General features: G+C 43.1%; 1 protein-coding gene across 1 annotated transcript; it reads right to left on the bottom strand.

Moving 5' to 3' along the window:
• Positions 1 to 754: 754 nt before the first annotated feature.
• On the bottom strand, positions 755 to 20,120 carry LOC137872016 (cullin-1). The gene is made up of 22 exons (XM_068710208.1): positions 19,967 to 20,120; positions 11,290 to 11,721; positions 10,082 to 10,256; positions 9,818 to 9,985; positions 9,585 to 9,635; positions 9,328 to 9,418; positions 8,662 to 8,825; positions 8,369 to 8,531; positions 7,859 to 7,989; positions 7,436 to 7,543; positions 7,232 to 7,338; positions 6,953 to 7,001; positions 6,444 to 6,575; positions 5,807 to 5,924; positions 4,255 to 4,331; positions 3,882 to 4,000; positions 3,527 to 3,632; positions 3,378 to 3,425; positions 3,009 to 3,091; positions 2,783 to 2,888; positions 1,803 to 1,916; positions 755 to 1,668 (listed from the first exon to the last, which is right to left on the bottom strand). The coding sequence occupies exons 2-22, from the start codon at positions 11,427 to 11,429 to the stop codon at positions 1,588 to 1,590; spliced, it is 2,331 nt and encodes a 776-aa protein (XP_068566309.1). The 5' UTR covers positions 11,430 to 11,721; positions 19,967 to 20,120; the 3' UTR covers positions 755 to 1,587.
• Positions 20,121 to 20,464: the final 344 nt, after the last annotated feature.

The raw sequence follows: 20,464 nt of genomic DNA, 5'->3' as shown, positions 1-20,464 counted from the left end.
ATTAGACTATAATAGAAAAAAAGTCTAAAGTATACATTTACATTATGAAAATTGTCATAAGTCACAGCATATTAAGTCATAAAATATCTTAGTAATTGTCCTGGAAAACAGTTAACCAATTTTCAAGTCATTGAAAATACATGAAAAAATTAGAGAAAACAAATTGTCCAAGAATATAATTCTTCATTCCCCTATTTTCCTTTAGCTGATACTGATCCATCAGAGCTGCCCAAGCGGATTAGCATGATCAGGATCATAGTAATGTTCATATTGGTAATTTACGAACCAAAGTATTTTGAATAAGCTCCTCTGTTGTGGAAACACTGAAAACAAGTCAAGCACGTAGCACAACATACCTACGCTATATTTTTATATTTTTCAGTCGGTAGAGTTTATGCCCTTTAAAGCCACGAGACTCCATTGACAAAAACACAAATTTTATAAATGACAGCTTCAGTTCAGAGGTCCTAATATTTTCCCATAGTTAAACACATGAAAGAGACATAAATCAATTAGTGTCAACTATTAAATTCATCAACAACTATTTTGCTTCCTAAATGTTAAGATTTAATCTTTTGAGTCTAAAACAAAAGAACAATATTTAGACTTTTGGAAACACTGAAAACATTTTCCAACATTCTCCGACTTCATGGACCAAAGAAGAAAACAAGTTGTCGCCCTAAAAAGAGTCCGTGGTTAAGAACGTCAGGAGGTGAAGGTGAGGGTGTGAACAGAGTCTCGGGAGAAGAAAGCGTTTAGAGAAATCTTTCCTTGTTTTTATTTATCACACATTTAGAAAATGAACCACACTATACAAATGTCCACCGTTCGGTAATGAAACAGGCCTCCTGCATGAACCCCACCGACCTCAAACCAAAACTGAGACAACTTCAGCAGATAAAGAAGCATCATGGCGGCCGTGAACTCACCACCTCCTCCTCTTCCTCCGTCGCAGACTTTTAAATTACAGGAACCGGCGTCGATGTCGTGTCATCGTACGGTGGACTGCGTCGGCTGCCCAGTGACTCGACTTTTATATTTACTTTTTTAATCTTTTTTTTTTTTTTCATGGTCACTGTGGTGCAGGTAGGCAGTAGCATGCAGAAACCTTTGGATGCGGCTCTCCTCTGATTGGCTGAAGGCTAATTCATTACGTTTGCGCTATGTAAAGAAGGGAGTAGGGTCTTTTTTTTTTTTTCCTCTTAGAGTCTGTGGTTGTTATTTACAATATGACAACAAGGAAGTGTGTGTAGGTGTGTGTGTGTGTGTGTGTGTAGGGGTGTGTGTGTGTGTGTGTGTTCGAGTCCTACGGATGGGGGCGGGACAGGCGAGCGTGTAGACGGGGTTTCCCGGTCTCGACAGGAGGGGGTGTTGCTTCATCGCTGAAGGGGAGAGCAGAAAGTTCACTCCCTCCTGTTGGTTGTCATATCAGGGCGGTCACATGATCAGCGACACACTCACAACATGTCCGCTGCTCAGAGGGATCCTCACTTTATTACTCAGACATAAAATTAAAAAAAAAAAAAAAAGAATGAAGATAACAAATAAAACTGAGGAGAGCCGGCGGGTGGGAGGGAGGTCGGGCGTTCAGGCCAGGTAGCTGTACGTGTCCTTCTCACCGTCCACTCGCTCCAGGTACTCCTTCTCTATCAGGATGTCGATGCATTTCTGTCCACAAGAGGGAGACAAAACACACAAACCATGAGAACAACAACACTAACTTAAAACTGTTCCACCACGACTCATAAATAACGTCTCGCTGTTCATCGTCTCCGACACAACAAGCCGTCACTACGCGTTACCTTGATGACGGGGACTCTGGGTTTGAATCGGGACGACAGCTGGTTCAGAACTTCAGCCAGAAGCTGCTGGTGCTTCAGGACCTTCCTCATCTTCATGATCCTCACTATGGCAGCCTGCGCACACACACACACACACACACACACACACACACACATTTTACTATTTTGCCCTAATGGGGCAAATCCACGCTATTCTCCTGGTGTCCACTAGGGGGCAGTGAAATTTACCAGACTGAAAAAAGAAAAACACTTCCCTGAGATTTACAAAATGTTTAGTTGGTAAAAAGATTTTACTGTGTGAAAGTAGAAGATAATATGAATATATATAGTATTTTATAATATAAATATATAGTACTTTATAATACAAAATATATAGTTTTTATAATATGAATATATAGAATTTAATACTATGAATATATAGTACTTTATAATATAAATATATAGTACTTTATAATACAAAATATATAGTTTTTATAATATGAATATATAGAATTTAATACTATGAATATATAGTACTTTATAATATAAATATATAGTACTTTATAATACAAAATATATAGTTTTTATAATATGAATATATAGAATTTAATAATATGAATATATAGTACTTTATAATATAAATATATAGTATTTTATAATATTAATACATAGTATTTTTATAGCAGTTTTAAGATGTGGACATTTTTGTCCTCTGAAGTAACAAGCTTTTTTTTAATCTGACACCGCACAAAAAATTTAATGCAAAATCAATATTGTTGATAATCATTGATGTGGAAAAACCACTGTCTAGCATTTACTATAGAGAAAATAATTCAAATATTTTTTTCTTCATAAAGCTGTGGCATTATGTAAACAGACATTTAAAAGGGTTAAAGTTCAGAGAATGAATGACTACGTGTTCGTTATGATGAGGACTGATGTTTAAAGTAAAATAAACCTAAGTGATATTAAAACTGGTGTATTAAGGAGTAAACGGTGACCTGAATGAGGAGCTTCCGATCCTCCTCGATGTTCTTGTGAGTCGTCTCCTGCTCTTGTTTCTGCTCCGTCTTCATCGGGACGTTGATGTTCACCCTCAGCTTCTTACTGCGACGGAGAAACAAAAAAGGAAAGTTTGAACAAAACCCCCCAAAAAAATGTTCCAGCGCCGCGTCCGTAAAAACCCCGGACACGCGTCAAGACGTTTTGTTGGGAAACGCTCCTCACTTCTTGTATCCGAGGAACAGCTTGATGACGGTGTCGGGTTTGAAATCCACCTCGTCCACGTTGGCGTTCTCGTCCTCCATCACCTGTCGGACAGACAGACATCAGTGAGGACGCTGATGTGAGTGATCTGAACAGAAATGTCTTTTTAACACACGCCATGCTATTCTGTGGACCTCCTCCGGTTTCCTTCCAACGCATTCAGAACCCAGTTGAACAACAAACGTTCTGGGTCAACATTATTTAAACTACATCATGCGTTACTGAGAATAAACAAAGGTTCAGTCCATAAACACATGAAGCGGTTATTTGTGACCTAAATAGGACGATAAAGAAGCAAAAAAGGCCCAAAAGGAAAACGGTTTGACTCACCAGAAGCTTCGACTTTAACAGAATCTGCAGAACTTGAACGAGAATGTCCTGAAAATGAAACAAAACGTCAGTGAGTGGAGAAATAGAAACGGCCGGAAAGAGCAGCTTGTGTGAACAAACGCGTCGCATAAGAAGGTTTAAACGCTCACAGTTTTGATCTGCGTGCTGTCGGTCAGCTGCTGGACGGTGTAACTGTCCTCTGTGTTGTACTGCAGCAGGATGGCCATCTGGAAGGTGGAGGCCTGCAGTGTGTACCTGTAAACAACAACAACAACAACAACAACAACAGGTTGAGTATGAAACTTCACACACAGACACATGAAGAGATTTTATTAAAATGTAGATTGTGCAGCTATAACTGTCTCATCCAGTCAATCATGAGCTGATCAGACCAGAGTCCGTTTGATCTGAGGCTGTAATGAAGCGTCGACGCCTCCACGGCGCCGTCTAGCGGCCGGCACTTCAATTAATTAATTAATTAATTAATAAATCAATCTAACTGACCTGTTCTTGAAGCAGTTGGTGACCAGCTCTCCTTTGGACAGGTGATAGAGCCAGGTGAGCTTCCTGCCGCTGTGTCTGCTGGCGTAAAACGCCGTGAAGCGCTGGTAGCTTCGCTCCAGCTGCACAGAAAGAGGACAGTTAGCAGGAGAGCGGTGCTCAAAGGGAGGTTCAGGGGGGCTTTCAGGGGCCACCGGAGAAGGTTCAAGTGAGGTCAGAAAACATGCTCCCACCGGTCTGAATCAAGCTACAGCACCAAAAACACGTTTTTCTCCCAAAGCAGGAACAGAATGAAGCCGAACTTCCTGGAAACTTGTGCAGCTTTCAGGTCGTGGAATATATTTCTATATAGAGAGAAACAATAAGCTGTTTGTACCTCAGAAGGCAGAGCGAAGGTGCAGGACTGCTGGAAAGGCCAAGACCCAGAGCTGAGAACCTGGATACTGAAGTCCACTGTAAGACAGACACACACACACACACACACACACACACACACACACACACACACACACACACACACACACACACACACACACACACACACACACACACACACACACACACACAGTTTCAATTCAAACATCTGGGTTTCTGTGCTTTGACACACCACAGTCCAGCATATTTTCCCTCATTTTTAATGTAATGTTTGCTAAATGATAAATGTAGTCTGTGACGTCATGCAGCATGTGACATGAAAAACAAAAAAAACAACTCTAAAACAATAAAACTCTGTAAACTGTATTTTTGCCGTGTGATTCCCAGAAAACACAATCATTCTCTCACAAGTTCCCCCTTTCACTCACTTATCTGGACATCACCCAGAGGAGCTGTATGAGAGGAGACAAACGTCCACATCGGTTATTTACTCTGCCAGCTTCCTGCTACACAGTCTGTGTGATGTCCGACCGAGCCTCGGTGTGTGTGTGAACGCAGAGAGCGAGGGGAAGACGGGTTTATCGTGTGACCGGGGCGGACGACACCAACGAAGAAGAAACGTCTTCTACGGGAAGACGCCGACTGAAATATGTAACCGGAGGGACGACGAGGTTCTGGGATTTTAGTTGTTTTTTTTGAGGGCCGACGAAGGAATCGTTAAATTAAAGAACAGCAAGAGACTCTTCTGTTGTTCACGACCAAATTATGAAGACGCTACATCGGCTACTCTCAGCCTCAGAGCGCCACCTAGTGGGCAAATGGTTTCGGTAAAATTAAAAACACTTAATTTACATAAATATATTCAAAGTATCATTTTAATGACCAGTCGACCAGAGAGACAAACGTGTTTTTGTCGCGGTTATCAAGCTAACAAACCACTTTTTAAAATACTTTTAAAAACACTGTGGGAGACAAACCTGCAGCAGTAAAAGCTTCAACGTGTGCGATGAGGAAATATGACTCTGAATACATTAAATATGGATTCATAATGGCAGGAAGTCATCGTCAGCAGATTATTGATTTTAGGTCATCTCACAGCTGACAGTGGCATAATACACATTTCCAATAGAGGTGTGTGTGTGTGTGTGTGAGAAGAAGAGTTTATACTCATGCATTCACTTGTGTCTTTTAAAACACACGTTGCACAACTATAACGTCGTCTTCTGAATCACAGTGAGATACTTTGATCTTTTAACGACACTGGAGAGGAAACACAAGTGTGGTCCCAAATGTTATTATTTATTTATAGTGTTTTATTCATCTGAAACATCTTAGAATACACTCAGCTGCATGTTTATTAGGTAAACATGTGATTGTTTCAGCTACATGTACCTAATAAACTGGAAACTGAGCATATATACAGTATTTATATTATATTTATTAAGGACAAAACATGATTTCTGGTGCTTTTAACAGCTCCGTCTCTTTGTAAGAACACCAGACAGACACCTGTGTGTGTGTGTGTGTGTGTGTGTGTGTGTGTGTGTACTTACGGTCCAGAGGCTCAGAGTTGGTCAGGTGCTTCTTGAACTGTTCGTTCAGGTCTTTACTGACTCCGATGTCCTGGAACATCCGCTGCAGTTTGGACGTGTACTCGAAGCCGCACGCTTGCTGCACGAGAACAAAACAAACGGCTTCAGTCGGAGGATATTTGAGGACGGGGGGGGGGGGCTCAGCGAGAGCACAATACAAGCCTTTAAATGTGTATCATTAGTTTTATCAGCAGTCTCTCTCTCTCTCTCTCTCTCTCCCTTACTGTCTCTCTCTCTAGCTGGCTGTCTCCCTCCATCTCTCTCTCTGTCTCTGTCTCTAGCTGTCTCTCTAGCTGTCTCTCTCCATCTCTCTGGACGCTGTGGTGCGGACAAACGCGTGCGTGAAGGGTGACCGTGGCTAAGTGGAGAGCAGGGCCGCCTTTCAATCAGAGGGTCGGCGGCTCAATCAGCTCCGCTAGTCTCATGTCAATGTGTCCTTGAGCAAGACACTTAACCCCAAAATTGCTCCTGTAGCTGCGTCTACGGTGTGTAGATAGATACTGAACTGTAAGTCGCTTTGGATAAAAGCGTCTGCTAAATGACTGTAATGTACTGTAATGTACTGTAATGTAATGTAATGTAATGTAATGTGCGTCACCTTGAGCTTGGAGATCATGCTGGCCTCGGCGTCGTCGCTGGCGCTGTTCTGGTGGACGAGACGTTTGGCCAACATCTTAGCGTAGAACTTCTGGAAAACATCTTTGTCCTCGATGTATTTGAACACAACCATCTGAGAAAATAAAGGTCACCTTAATGTACTCCTAACACAAGTACACTTATTTAAATAAAGCTGCACATACTTTATACTACATGTACTACACAAACACACAAACAAGTGCATTTTAAATTACAACTTTCCACATGTTCTAGTCTTAATTTGTCTTCAATATAAAAAGGTTTTCATGAATGCATTTACAGGTGAATTATAACACCGTCGTCCCAATTCTAAAGCTATTTACCTGCACAGTGACTGAGGTACGAGAAGTAAAACTGCACTAAATACACAAGTGAAGGCTTCATTTACAGATTTGCTGCTTTTATTTCACACAACAATGTACACAGTGTTGTGTGTACATTTGTGCAAACGCACAGGTCAAAGTGTCTCACCACTTGGTTGAGTGTGTCCTCCAGTTCTGCCTCCTCTGGGTTTTTAGAGCTGCAGGAAAAACAACAACAAGTGTGTTTTAAGAATTAATCTGTGTCCCTTTAATAAACAGTCAGCGGTGAAACTACAAAAAACAGATGTTCAAACTTTATATTATTCTGAGCACTTTTAGGACTTCCTGTCCATGTTGATCTACGAGTTGAAGCTAATTTCTTGTATTTACGTTGAAAACCTTTCATCCAATTTAACTTAATTACAATAATAAACATAACTTCCCGCACCTCTTCTTCAGCAAAGAGTCGCAGTATCTGGCCAGCAGCTCTGGAGATTTGCTGGAGGACTGAGCCATCCTGGTGACGGCGTTGTTGTTGATGAATCGACCGCACGCCTGTGAAACCACACAACAACCAAGTTAAGTAAGACAAAGTCGCGGCGAAGTCCTCGGCCGGTCGGACGTTATCGGATCAGATTTAGGGATCGCTGACCTTATCGAGCGCGGCCACGAAGCCGGCGTCGTTGTTGAAGGCAGACATGACCAAGGCGTTGTACTTCTTATGGACGTCCAGGGTGGTCTGGACGTACACTTTGGGGTCCTGGAATAAAAACACACAGATTTTTGTATTTTTAAGACATATTTGTTTGAATTCTCTGCATTTTTCCTGATCAATAAATCACCTTTTTAGACCTTCACTACTCTCACTTTCTTAGTACAGCAAACGAACAATATCATGCACTTGGATCGTCTTTTAAAATGATGTTACAAAAATGTCAACAAAAGAGATTTCCTTAGTCACAATGTTTTAATCTAATGCGTCTTCAGCGGTAACCGACTATGACCTGAAGGCGGTTTGGATCAGAACCTGAACTAGCTTGAATTAGAAAGCGAGAGGCGAGAGAGCGGTCCGTACGTTGAGCGCTGCCTCGCCACACTTCTCGATGGCGGCCAGGCCCTGGTTGTGGATGTGAGTCTCCAGAAGTTTCTTCAGTTCGCCCAAACCGTCTGTGATCCGCGACACCAGGTTGTACATCCGGCCCAGGTCTGAGAGGAGAGAGGAGAGAGGTTAGTCCTTTATACGATGCGGTGCCTTCGTTAAGCAACAGGATGTTCTGTTAAAATGGAACAAGAACACCAAACTACTTCCTCGTTATCTGAGCTGAGACGATTTTTCTTCTTTATATTAAATGTTAAACGTTTTTGGAGATATATCACAAACTTAAGCTTCGCTCTGGTTGCTTTGACGTGTTAAAAAGGACCTTTGGAAAGATGACAATCTGACGATATTGCAGGTTTTTACATCTCCCGGCTGATAAACGGTGCAGTTTTGGCGATTGTCAAACATGCTTTTCAATCCCGCCGGCAGGTTTTGGAAAACTAAATTCCAAATACGTGACACTAAAAGTACAAAATGCAAGTTTACCTTCATTCTTGTCGGCATCCAGCAGGTTCTGAAACTCCGTGTGGAAGATCTCCAGGTGTTTCTCTATGAGGACCTGCTCACACTTCCTGGCCAGCTCGTCCTGGGTGGATTCATGGAGGTAAACCTGCACACGCCGCTGCTCCTCCAGCAGACGAGCCTCCGCCTGAAAACACACAAATCATATATTTATTATAAGTTCATCACCTTCACTTGCAGTTTAACAAAGTTTTAATGCGACACAACAAGCCATTCATTCGGAACTGTGTGTGGCTGAAGTAGAAAGGCCGTCTCACCTTCTTCATGTACTCGGTGACGGGGTTCTGCTGCAGGAACTCTGTGCTCTCGCGTGTGTAGAACCGTTCCGTGTCGGTGAGGAACTGACACTCGAAGTACTCTTTGTACACGGACAGCGTGGGGCCTTTGGCGTAGGCGTCCTCCTCGTTCAGACCCAGCTCCACTGGAGAGGCGAGACACAAGGAGGCATGAAGGTGAGGCGGACCACAGGACGAGAACCCTGTGGCGCTACGTTCAAGCTTTAAGTTGGTGGTGTCAAATAATTTCACTTAAGAGACAAGTCGAGAGGAAGGTTGATGGAGGTATAGTCACGATCGCAGCTAGAGAAAGCAGAATCTAAAGATCCTAAAGTCTAAAGCATGAGGTCAAAGATGGCTGTGTTTAGATTTAAGCTCTGGGATGGTTAAAGGGACAGTCCGGATCTTTAGATGAGAGGTTGTAGGAGGTACTAGTCAGACACCAAAGTCACACTATAACACAAACACTAACAAATGGAGGCAGCGGTAGAGCAGCAACTCCTGTGTGCCGAGAGGTAGAATAACTGTTTTATGAACGGTGGGAGATAACAGCTTAAGCTTAAAGTAACTTTATGACTTCCTACTTTGTCATGTGTCTGAAGAACAGGTGGTTGTATCTCTGATCCTTCACCGCGTGTGTCGACCTACCATAAGACTGGACCACACCGCTGATCAGTCTGGTGTTAATGGTCTCCCCGTTCCTCTCTCTCTCTATCAGCTTCAGCACAGCGTTTGTTACCTGAAACACACAGACTTGTTTATCTCCTGCTAATTATTTCCGTTCCATATAACTTTGACAGGTATTAGTCAGGCAAATAAACTTAATTGGGAACAAAAACAAAGATAGCGCCGACTATTATGCTGTTATTTCTCACTTCACTTGGATAAGAAGGAGCTCAACACACCTGTTTGTTGAGGGGTCGGAATAAACACTCCCTCCAGGTCACTAGTGCCAGCTGGGAGGAAACAGCAGCGTAGGAGAGAGGAGAGAAGAACAACAGAAGACGTCACGACTTCAGGCTGCATGTTTGTTACTCGTCACGGCGATGAAGCGTTCAGAATCAGACGCCAATAAAAACAACCTGATTAGATCCGAACAGTTTTCACACAAGCTGATGGCAGCAGACAGCAGACGTACCGAGTAAATCTCGTAGATTCCCTTGCGTCCCTCGTCACACTCTCGTCTGACCCAGTGGCGGTTGAGGTAGGCGCAGATCCCGTTGAGGACCTTACTAGAGAAACGGTAATCCTCCCACTGCTGGGTGTAAAACTTCAACACACACTCGTCCATCAGATCCTCGCCATCCTGGGGAAGCAAAGAACGGACGTGAAGAGAATTATTGGTGGAAATGCAGACTGCGACGGTCTGAAGAACGAAAGTAACAAACGTGTGCGGACTCACCTTGAGCAGGCTGGTCAGGTAGTTCTTCAGGAACTCTTTGAGTCGCTTGTAGAGCTCCAGGCCTACAAACTGAGCCCCACCTGGAGTGGTGGACTTTTTGGAGGGCTTGGTTGGCGGCACCGAGCCCCGGCCCTGGCTGGACTGGTGGACGCTGGTACAATAGTTATATACATGTCTGAGGGAAGGGTTAAGGAATAGACACCCACGTTCATCAAATGAAAAAAAAAACGTGAACCGTAAAGTACTAGAAGTGAAGGTAGCGCTGTGACGTCACTGGGTTTGTGGACTGCTGTTTTGAAGACTCAACTTTGGCATTTTGGCCGTCGCTATGTTGTTGTTTTTTTGCAACCAGAGAACAGGAAGTGACCATATATTGACTGAGGAGGCGTGACGTAGAGACGCCGTATATGTCTCTGGTAAGAGACCTGTCAATCACTCTATGAAGGACTATCTTTCTTTCATACAAAACATCGCCCCACAACTACAACAAAGCTTGCAATAATTGGTGACGAGTGATGCAGACTTGGGCCACAGAGCTCTGAAAGGCAGATTGTAGTTTTAAATTAGTGCCGTTCTTTCTTTTCTGCGTGACAGGATAAGATTACACCTCTCTGAGATTATACGTCCGGGTGCATTTCGTACTTCAGGGAAATGATGACATCCTGCAGTGCTGGAAAGGTGCATAACAGGAAGTGAAGGTGCTAAATGTGCCCTCAGAAGAAAAAAAAAAAAGAGAAAGAAACGCTGCGTGTTTGATGGAGTTTGAACGATTGAACGGTGACTGTATCTGAAAGATCCACGAGTTTCGACTTCCCGTTTTCATAAAGAAAAAACATTTTAGATGAATTATTTAGATGAGCAAAGGTTTGTTTCCTGCTTCCAGGAATCCGGCCTGCTGGGTGTTCTTATTGTCGTAACTCATTACCTACGAAACAGGTTTAGGTTTAAGAATGAATGCCATGAAGTTCACTACAACCCACAGAGAGGGTGGCTACCGACAAATCAATGCCTGAACTTAAACTCTCGGACGGATCAGCTATTGAGGAAGAGAGTAAGTTTAATGAATATCTTTTTTTTAAATGTAGGATTTTGGTTACGTTTTGTTTAATAGGGTTTAGACGAATTAATAAAGTAACTATATAACTATGTTGACTCAAAAATCCAGGCAACATTTAAAGGCATCAACCTTGCCCAATGTGACAGGATACGTGTAGAGTTCCATGTAGCGCGACTTGGCCATGCTTTGCCGCGTGTACACCTGCTGGATGCCAGCCCGCAGGTCGTCCCATATCTGGTCCAGGCCTATCTGTTTCAGTCCGTGGGGGTTCTGGGTCCTGTTCGACGACATCGTGGATCGTCCTCGTCCTCTGACCGATCGATCGATACCCCTCCCTTTCCTGCTCCGGTGGGCGTTCTTCTACCCCCCCACCACCACCCGGCACCTCTCCTCTGTTGGGTTTCTGTCCTGGGTCGCTCTGCTCTCAGAGTGTGCAGTCCATCTGGCGGCGGTAGCGGCGGCGCTTCGGGAAGCTGGTCGTCGGGGTTGTGAGACAGGATGTGCAGTCCCACTCTGCACGCCTGGGTGGCGCTGTCTGTCTGCCACTCCTCCTAAAAATCTTTGGCACTCCTCACCAGATGACCTGGAAAATTAAGAAAAATAAACATTTTGATTTGTTATTGCCAAGGAACGAAGGAAGGAAGGAAGGAAGGAAGGAAGGAAGGAAGGAAGGAAGGAAGGAAGAGACAGACAGGAGAGAGAGACAGAGAGACAGACAGACAGGAGAGAGACAGACGGACAGACAGGAGAGAGAGAGAGAGAGAGACAAACAGACAGAGATAGAGGCAGACAGACAGACAGGAGAGAGAGAGACAGACAGACAGGAGAGAGAGACAGACAGACAAGAGAGAGAGAGACAGACAGGAAAGAGAGAGACAGACAGACAGGAGAGAGACAGACAGACAGACAGAGCGAGAGACAGACAGACAGAGAGACAGAATAAAGCGACAATAAAAAACTCAACAGAGGACCAGTGAGGTCAAAGGTTAATTTTAAATCCTAGACTCACAACCCACTTAGAGAAGACTCAGTTTCCACAGTACTATACGACCAGTGAGCCGGGTCAGTTATATGGTGTTATGGTGTCTCTGATCCCTGTACACACGGTGCTGACAAGACCATGACGTAACCCAGCTAATAACAGATTAGTCCACTTCAACGCCTCCATGGTCTCCTCCACTGGTCCAGTGAAGACGGCGCCCGATGGTCTCCATCGTCTACCAAGTACCAGGAGCCAATTCTACCAACCTTTAAAATCAAGCACTTGTGTAAAAGTCTCATCTGAGTCAGAGTTTTCTGTTGTTGCTAAACAACAACTGTTGTTGATCAAGCATTTAAAACAAGAAGAATGCATCACTGATGCCATATCACGATGTCAAGAGTCTAAGTCGATATATCAGCACAATATTAAATAGTATTAATATATATATTGCCCAGCCCGAGGTCACATCATGAGCGAGGTCAATAGTGGCACATCATTAAGATAATTGCCCAGAAGCTGTAATTTCATCCCTGAGCTGAGGAGAAGAAGGTAGGCTGAGTGAACGCCAAGTGTTTGTAGCATCGACATCTTTCAAGAGAGAGACAGAGCGAGACGGAGAGAGACAGAGACAGCTAGAGACAGAGAGAGAAACAGAGAGAGATGGAGAGAGACAGATAGAGAGACAGACAGAGAGAGAAAGACAGAGAGATGGAGAGAGACAGCTAGAGAGACACAGCTAGAGAGAGAGAGAGAGAGAGAGAGAGAGAGAGAGAGAGAGAGAGAGAGAGAGAGAGAGAGAGAGAGAGAGAGACAGAGAGAGACACAGAGAGAGAGACAGACAGACAGAGACTGCTGATAAAACTAATGATACACATTTAAAGGCTTGTATTGTGTTTAAAAACACGAAGGTAGCAAACAGAGATATGACATTGTTGTTGTCAGCTTGCAATTAAACTGGAAGTTTAAATTGACATCCATCAATAAAGAACAAAAACAAACTAGAGGCCTTGCTGTACAAATTCAGTCTAAAAAGAAGTGACTAAAGGAGGCGGTATTGGTAGAAACTGCTGTGTACATGTAGGCAGCGCTGCTATATTTAGCCGCCCGTCTCTGGCAATTCACCGCCATTAATGGCCGGAGACTCGGGACGTGACCCAGAGTGCAATAGCCTGTTAGCGGAGGAAAGCCGAGTGACCCGCGCTGTTTACTTCCTGTCGCTGTTGACGCCGCACAATGAATCAAACGGCAGCCGAGTTGCTCGTGAGACAGAAAGGCAGCAACTCCAACGACTAATTAACCATCAAAACAGTTGCATTTCCTTTGTTAATCAACTAATTGTCTCAGCTCTAGTTTCTACCACACCTGTACCTAAATATAAAGCAGAACGTGTCACTATTTAACTCCAATATCACAGCAAAAAAGGTATAAAACAAAACAGATTTCTTAATTCATGTGAATATTTGTTTATTCGGGACAAATAGCAATTATGTATCACTAATAAATCTGTTTATTAATTGGTATTGTGTGAAATATCAGGAAATAATGAAAAATGTTCATCACAAGTTCACAGATGACTTGTTAAAATTGCTTGTTTTGTTTGATAACCAGTTCAAAATCCCAAATATATTCACTTTACTATTATAAAAGGACATAATCAAAGTTAGCACTAATTAAATCTGCTTTAAAATGACATAATTGATTTAACAAAATGGTTTTCCAATCAGTCCAATAACCCAGAAGCAAAACAGAGAATACAGAAAATGTACATTTTTGTGCGCTTAATAACTTGAATGGTTAACTGACTACTAAGATAGTTGGTGAGAACCATTTCTTTTACATCCTGGTACAGATTTCAACAGCTGAACTTGGGTATCGGCCAACACAGAGTACTGATCAGATACCAGTTCACCAATTTAAAAGACGTCGATGTTTTACTGGTGGGATTTTCCAGCGTAACATTGCTGATATTTTGCTAGTTCTGGCTAACATCACACTCTCCACTAGCAACAGAAGCAGTAGCGGAAAAAGGAATAATTCAAATGTTCCGTCTATTTTCTTGCTGTAGACACATCAGAATGTGTCTGTATTCATTCATTCATTCATTCTTGCAAAACTATTTCCCAAAAAACGAGAACACCAGTTCAGAGAGCAGCACAATCTTTCTATTCAGACATTGCGGTACGTTTTTCTAGTTATCAAAGCACTACGGGCAAAATGGTAAAGAGAAGCACTGATGCAGAAGGGGAAAGCCATGACACAGCAGAAAGTTCCAGGCACACCAAGTCTCTGATTCATCAGTCACTAAAATATGTCGTCTTCTCCACGCCCAGATATCTGCCACCTCTTTATGAATAAACCGAGATTCATAAAACAGGATAACAACCAGCGGTTTATGCAACATCTAGAAAGCAAGGTCCTGTGATCCTGCAACAGAAAGCCTTTTTATATCCATCCAGCAGGAATAAGCAACAGAGAGACACAGAGAGACAGACAGACAGAGAGAGAGAGACACAGAGAGAGAGAGAGAGAGAGAGAGAGAGAGAGAGAGAGAGAGAGAGAGAGAGAGAGAGACACACAGAGAGAGAGAGAGAGACACAGAGAGAGAGAGAGAGAGAGAGAGAGACAGACTGAGAGAGAGATAGAGAGAGAGAGAGACACAGAGAGAGAGAGACACAGAGAGAGAGAGAGAGAGAGAGAGACACAGAGAGAGAGAGACACAGAGAGAGAGAGAGAGAGACAGAGAGAGAGACAGAGACACAGAGAGAGAGACACAGAGAGAGAGAGAGAGAGAGAGAGAGAGAGAGAGAGAGAGAGAGGACAGAGAGAGAGAGACAGAGAGAGCGACAACACAGGAAGTAATTATAGGTCTACAAAGTAAAGAAGCTGGTTAATACTCAAACTATTGGACCAGTTTTACTTTCTAACCAGCCAGTTAAATGTTATCTGTCTTTAAATGCACCAAGACCATCACAATGTGAACAAACTCGACTACCACAATATTAAGACGGTGACGTTATTGGATTCCTGGCGTGTGTGTGTGTATGTATAATAACCCTAACAATGTTAAATTTACAAACCTAAAATTCAAAAAGCATTGGCCCATGCAGGATATCGATGGATGGATGCCGGCTGTGTGTGTGTTGGATAACGATGAAGGCCCACACTGACTCCAGACCTGTTTCAGCCTTCTGCTCCTCTTCATCAGATCACTACCTGAAGGTGCTCCGGCAGTTGCCATGGCAACTGGGTGGCAGACAATACCTTTTTCCAAGTGGCCACTCCGACTGCAGGAAGTTAGAGCGTTCAATGTTTTTCCGGCGTCTCCCCCGTGACTCTCTATTCACCGGTGGTCGAAGAAAGAAAAGGTTCCCCTTTCAGCACCGGGATCAGATTTCAGATTCCCTACTCCACGAGACATTAGATATGTGGGTCCTCTACATGTACCTGACCCGTTGGTACGGGTCTTCCTCTACATGCACCTGACCCGTTGGTACGGGTCTTCCTCTACATGCATCTGACCCGTTGGTACGGGTCTTCCTCTACATGCATCTGACCCGTTGGTACGGGTCTTCCTCTACATGCATCTGACCCGTTAGTACGGGTCTTCCTCTACATGTACCTGACCCGTTAGTACGGGTCTTCCTCTACATGCATCTGACCCGTTAGTACGGGTCTTCCTCTACATGTACCTGACCCGTTAGTACGGGTCTTCCTCTACATGTACCTGACCCGTTGGTACGGGTCTTCCTCTACATGCATCTGACCCGTTAGTACGGGTCTTCCTCTACATGTACCTGACCCGTTGGTACGGGTCTTCCTCTACATGTACCTGACCCGTTGGTACGGGTCTTCCTCTACATGTATCTGACCCGTTAGTACGGGTCTTCCTCTACATGTACCTGACCCGTTGGTACGGGTCTTTCTCTACATGCATCTGACCCGTTGGTACGGGTCTTCCTCTACATGTACCTGACCCGTTAGTACGGGTCTTCCTCTACATGTACCTGACCCGTTGGTACGGGTCTTTCTCTACATGCATCTGACCCGTTAGTACGGGTCTTCCTCTACATGCATCTGACCCGTTGGTACAGGTCTTCCTTCTGCAGTATTGGCGCCACCGTCGGCACGTTACTCCTTAACCAACTGGCCTTAATCAACAAGTCCTGTTGACAGACAAAGAAGCCAAATACAACGTCTCCTTTCCTCTTTAGACTTCAAATAAGTATCGACACTGAACTGAGGAAGAGGATTGCTTTCACATTAAATACTATTTCACTGTCAGTGAGTGTTATCAAGTGTTATCAATTACATTGTCACAGCGAGCCACCGACTCTACATGGCCTCATGTTACTGTATAAATATTAATAATAACAATGACTATAAAGATTTCAAATAAGGGAAGAAGAGGACACTGGCGGGGACAGCAGATGAACACTAGCCTCTCTGGGTAACTCTGACTCACCTACAGTTTCACTGTTGATTGGTGTGCATTGTCCCTGGAAACTACTATTATTGTACTCTATATCTGCAGATTTGAAGTGCCAGAATCAGTATTTGGGAGAGAGGAAGATGGACTGGGGCATGTGACTACTATCCCCTCTGGACAATCACAGTCAACACCAAAAAATTACTGGCGCCATTGAAAAAAAACAAAAAAAACCTATCATTAAAAATAACTCCGTGGAGGGGTGGGAGACACCAACTGGAGACAGAGAGGGGAAACCGGAATACTCCATCCTGTCGCTTACAACCGGCCGTCAGCCTCACACAGCTACAAACAAATTAAAAACTTCCTGTTACCAGCGTGCAATTCAGATGTTTTCTTCACGTTCGAATTTAAATGGCCAATAAATTGAGTTTTTACCCTCATATCTACAGTCCACAGCCACAAGATGACCTCACCTGGATTCAGCTGGTAGGTTCCTACCCTCCTAAAATGAATAACTCTTTACTGTTATTGTAACAGAGAAGGTGTTGCCACAATCCAGGAAGTAAAGCACGTCTGAACGGGAAGGATGCAGGGAGTGGTGGTGGGGGGAGAGAGACAGGGAGAGAGAGAGACAGGGAGAGAGAGAGACAGGGACAGGGGAAGAGAGAGAGAGAGACAGACAGACAGACAGACAGAGTGGTGCTCGTGGGAAAAAAAAGCTCAGCCCGGTAAATCTGATTACCTTGGTTAGACCCGACAACCCACTACCCTACTTTTGCAAACAATAACAAAAGCAACACAATTTAAGAGAGTTGAGTTTTGGTGACCCAATAAAAAAAAAACCTGCGAGGGGAGAGCCATGAGGAGCAACGAGGCTTCAGATGAATCGCGGCGGCGACGATGATGACTGCCGTGAGTGCGATCATGTGGTCGGGTTAGGCGGCGACGAGAAGACGTTTTAATTAGTGTAAGCAGCTTTTGATTTCTTGTCGCACCGCTCAGCATTCAGAAGAGCAGCCGAGCACAGACTTCACTTTACAATCTTCACGGCACCGTGTGCATATTAAGCAGAGGGGTCAGGCCAGGTAAACGAGGAGCTAGGACAGGTAAAAGAGGAGGTAGGATGAGTAAAAGAGGAGCTAGGATGGGTAAAAGAGGAGGCAGGACAGCTTGATCGTGGCCAACTTGACTTTCACTTTCTCTCTCTCTCTCTCTCTCTCTCTCTCTCTCTCTCTCTCTCTCTGCATGTTTACATATTGCCGATTTGACACTAGCGCTGCCCTAGAGGGCCGAACACTAATGCAGACTGATGCATGCCAGCGTGAGAAAGGCATCCGTCTAACTAAACTCGGCATGTGTGAGTGAGCCGTCGAGGAAGAGCAGATCAGGTGCAACATGTGCTCCGTGTACACATCACTGGGTATTTGAACACAAGTAATATGTCTCCACAACATTAATAAAAATGTCAAGAAAAGACAACGAGCAGATATGCAGGTAGACGGCCGTATGCAAAAAAGGAACATGTCTACATCTGCTATAGGATGATAATGTAGCATATTTACCGATAAGACAGGTGTTCTTTGCTTATGTAAAGTGCCAACAAACACCCACCCAGTGGCCTGCAAAAACACACAGAGACCATCCGACAAAAACAGGTTAATTCTGAGAGGATGAGATGTGTCTGTACATATAGTATTAAGCCTCACAGCTCAATATAAACACCGGAGAGAACTGTAGTGATCTGATGAAGAGAAAAACTTAAAGATGCAGCTGACATAGAAAAACTAGATGCTCTCTCAAGGTAACAAAAACAACATAAATCACAATTAGTCCCAATAAAGACGTGAGATTCTACACTGATGGCTGTCTTTCTGTTGAAAGTCATCCAAGAAATATAATAAGTGCTTATGTTTCTTTTAATCTTCTAATACAAAGAAGGCCTGTCTGAAAAGTTCCACTTTGTTTGTGCCAGTGTTTGAACTAAGCCTCTTCCAATATTGTACATCTTTATCAACCAACACTACTGGGAAAATATCAGAATTATATTGACAACATGTATGATTTAAAAAGCTCTGCAAATACATTAAAAACATTTGATAAATAGTTGACCTTGTCGACCGAGACAGGCAACCTCTCCACTTATAAATAAAGGATAGTTTCATCATAACTGTCGAGACTAAAAGCTAGTCAGCAGCAAACAGAGGGAGTCCTAATTGTTCAAGAGAAACAAAAATAGAATAAAATACAAATATCTCCAAGCCTGGAAACAACTGTTTTATACCATGACTCTTTCCTTTGAGTGAGGGAGCTCAAAACAATCAGATCTTTCACAAAATGTCTATTTATACACATGTTGGAGTGAAAATACTGAATATCGACTTTACATCTTACTTGTAGTACATAACAAAAACGTGGTAGCTTTTGAGTAGTACATCTCTGTGGAAAGATGATTTAAAAACAACTGGCTGAACATCTAAAGAAGATAAGAACAATATTTTGATCATGCGAGACTTCCACATCTTGTTTACTTTACTGGTATTGGCACATCAGCGTTTACACACTAAAAAGTATAGGATGCAGGTTTAAAATGAACAGAACTGATATGACAACTGTATTTGTGTTCCCTTTTCAAAATCAAGGAGAAAGAGTACAATAGTTTCCACCAGCAGAGGGGTCCTAATCATTCAGTCTTATCTAAAAATGAGTGTCCTTCCTTGCTTCCTTCCTTTCCCCCCCACTCCAACATCTCCAAGGCCTAACATGTGGAGAGGACCAGGTGTGTTTTTTAACAGGTATTCAAAGAGTGTGTCATGATTAAAAAGCACCCAACGCTACGACACAAGGCCGGTTTAATAATAACGAGGAGGAACTAGCTTCAGATAAATTAGGACTCTTTGATATATCATAATCCCACTAAACACAACGAGGCTGTACATTGACCTGCTTTTTTTAGGAATATTTTGTTTGAGATTATCCAAAAAACGCTCGAGCTGCGAATGGAGTCAAACACTGCTACGTAATACTGACTGCTAGCATTAGCTTCAATGGCTAGATTAGCCTGTTAGCTAACTAAGCTAAGTAACGTTAGCTTGGGGGGATTAGCGTAAAATCAAAATACAATATCTATTTGGACCATATTTTTAATTAGACACACGTGTAGTATTTGGGGTATATTTCGGATAAATGCGGCCTTGGTCTTTGCCTCAGGAAAAAGACCAAACTGCCCGTGTTTGTTGGTGTAAAATGGCAGCCTTTAGCTTCTTCGAGCTGCTCAATAATGAGTCAGGAAAACAGTTAGCCAGCTAGCTCGTTTAGCATTAGCTTTGCTAGCTCTTGCGCTAGATTGTGATTGTCGTTATATAAATAAAAAAAAGATGGCGCCGACCGGGTTTTTACGACTCTGAAGTGTCTCCTTACCATGTTAACACCGCTGCTGTCACTTTATTATAGCTGTATGCTGGGATTTATCGGCCTCCTCCTCCGCGGTCCTCGGAGTGTGTCTGCTCGTCCCGATGCTAACTGCGATGCTAACTGTTGCTAACTGCGACCGCTCTGCTTCGTTCGCACAAAGATCAGCTCCAGCAGCCACCGAATCATGCCGCGTTCAGCCGCCGTCGGAAATATGGACGTTAGTTACAACAACAACAACAACAAAAAAAAAAGTGCACACGATGAAGCTTTTTGTTTTTCTTGTGGCGATCTTAAATATGTGTATGAGTTCAAAATAATAACAAAAAAAATTACAATTATAATTCAACAAAAAATATTATTGTAAAACTAAAACTAAATTAAATTAAAAAATAAAGTACCTGAATACTAACAAAAAGAGTAAGTCGAGAAATGATGAAAGTAGACAATTAATCAATATGTTATAAACAAATAAATAAGTAAAAAATAAATACATAGAATAACATT

Source organism: Cebidichthys violaceus, unplaced genomic scaffold (assembly GCF_023349555.1).
Source record: "Cebidichthys violaceus isolate CVI_PGR_0920_01 unplaced genomic scaffold, fCebVio1.0.p SCAF_15, whole genome shotgun sequence".
In the NCBI taxonomy this organism is placed as follows: domain Eukaryota; kingdom Metazoa; phylum Chordata; class Actinopteri; order Perciformes; family Stichaeidae; genus Cebidichthys; species Cebidichthys violaceus.
This window is presented reverse-complemented; position numbering and strand designations above follow the sequence as displayed.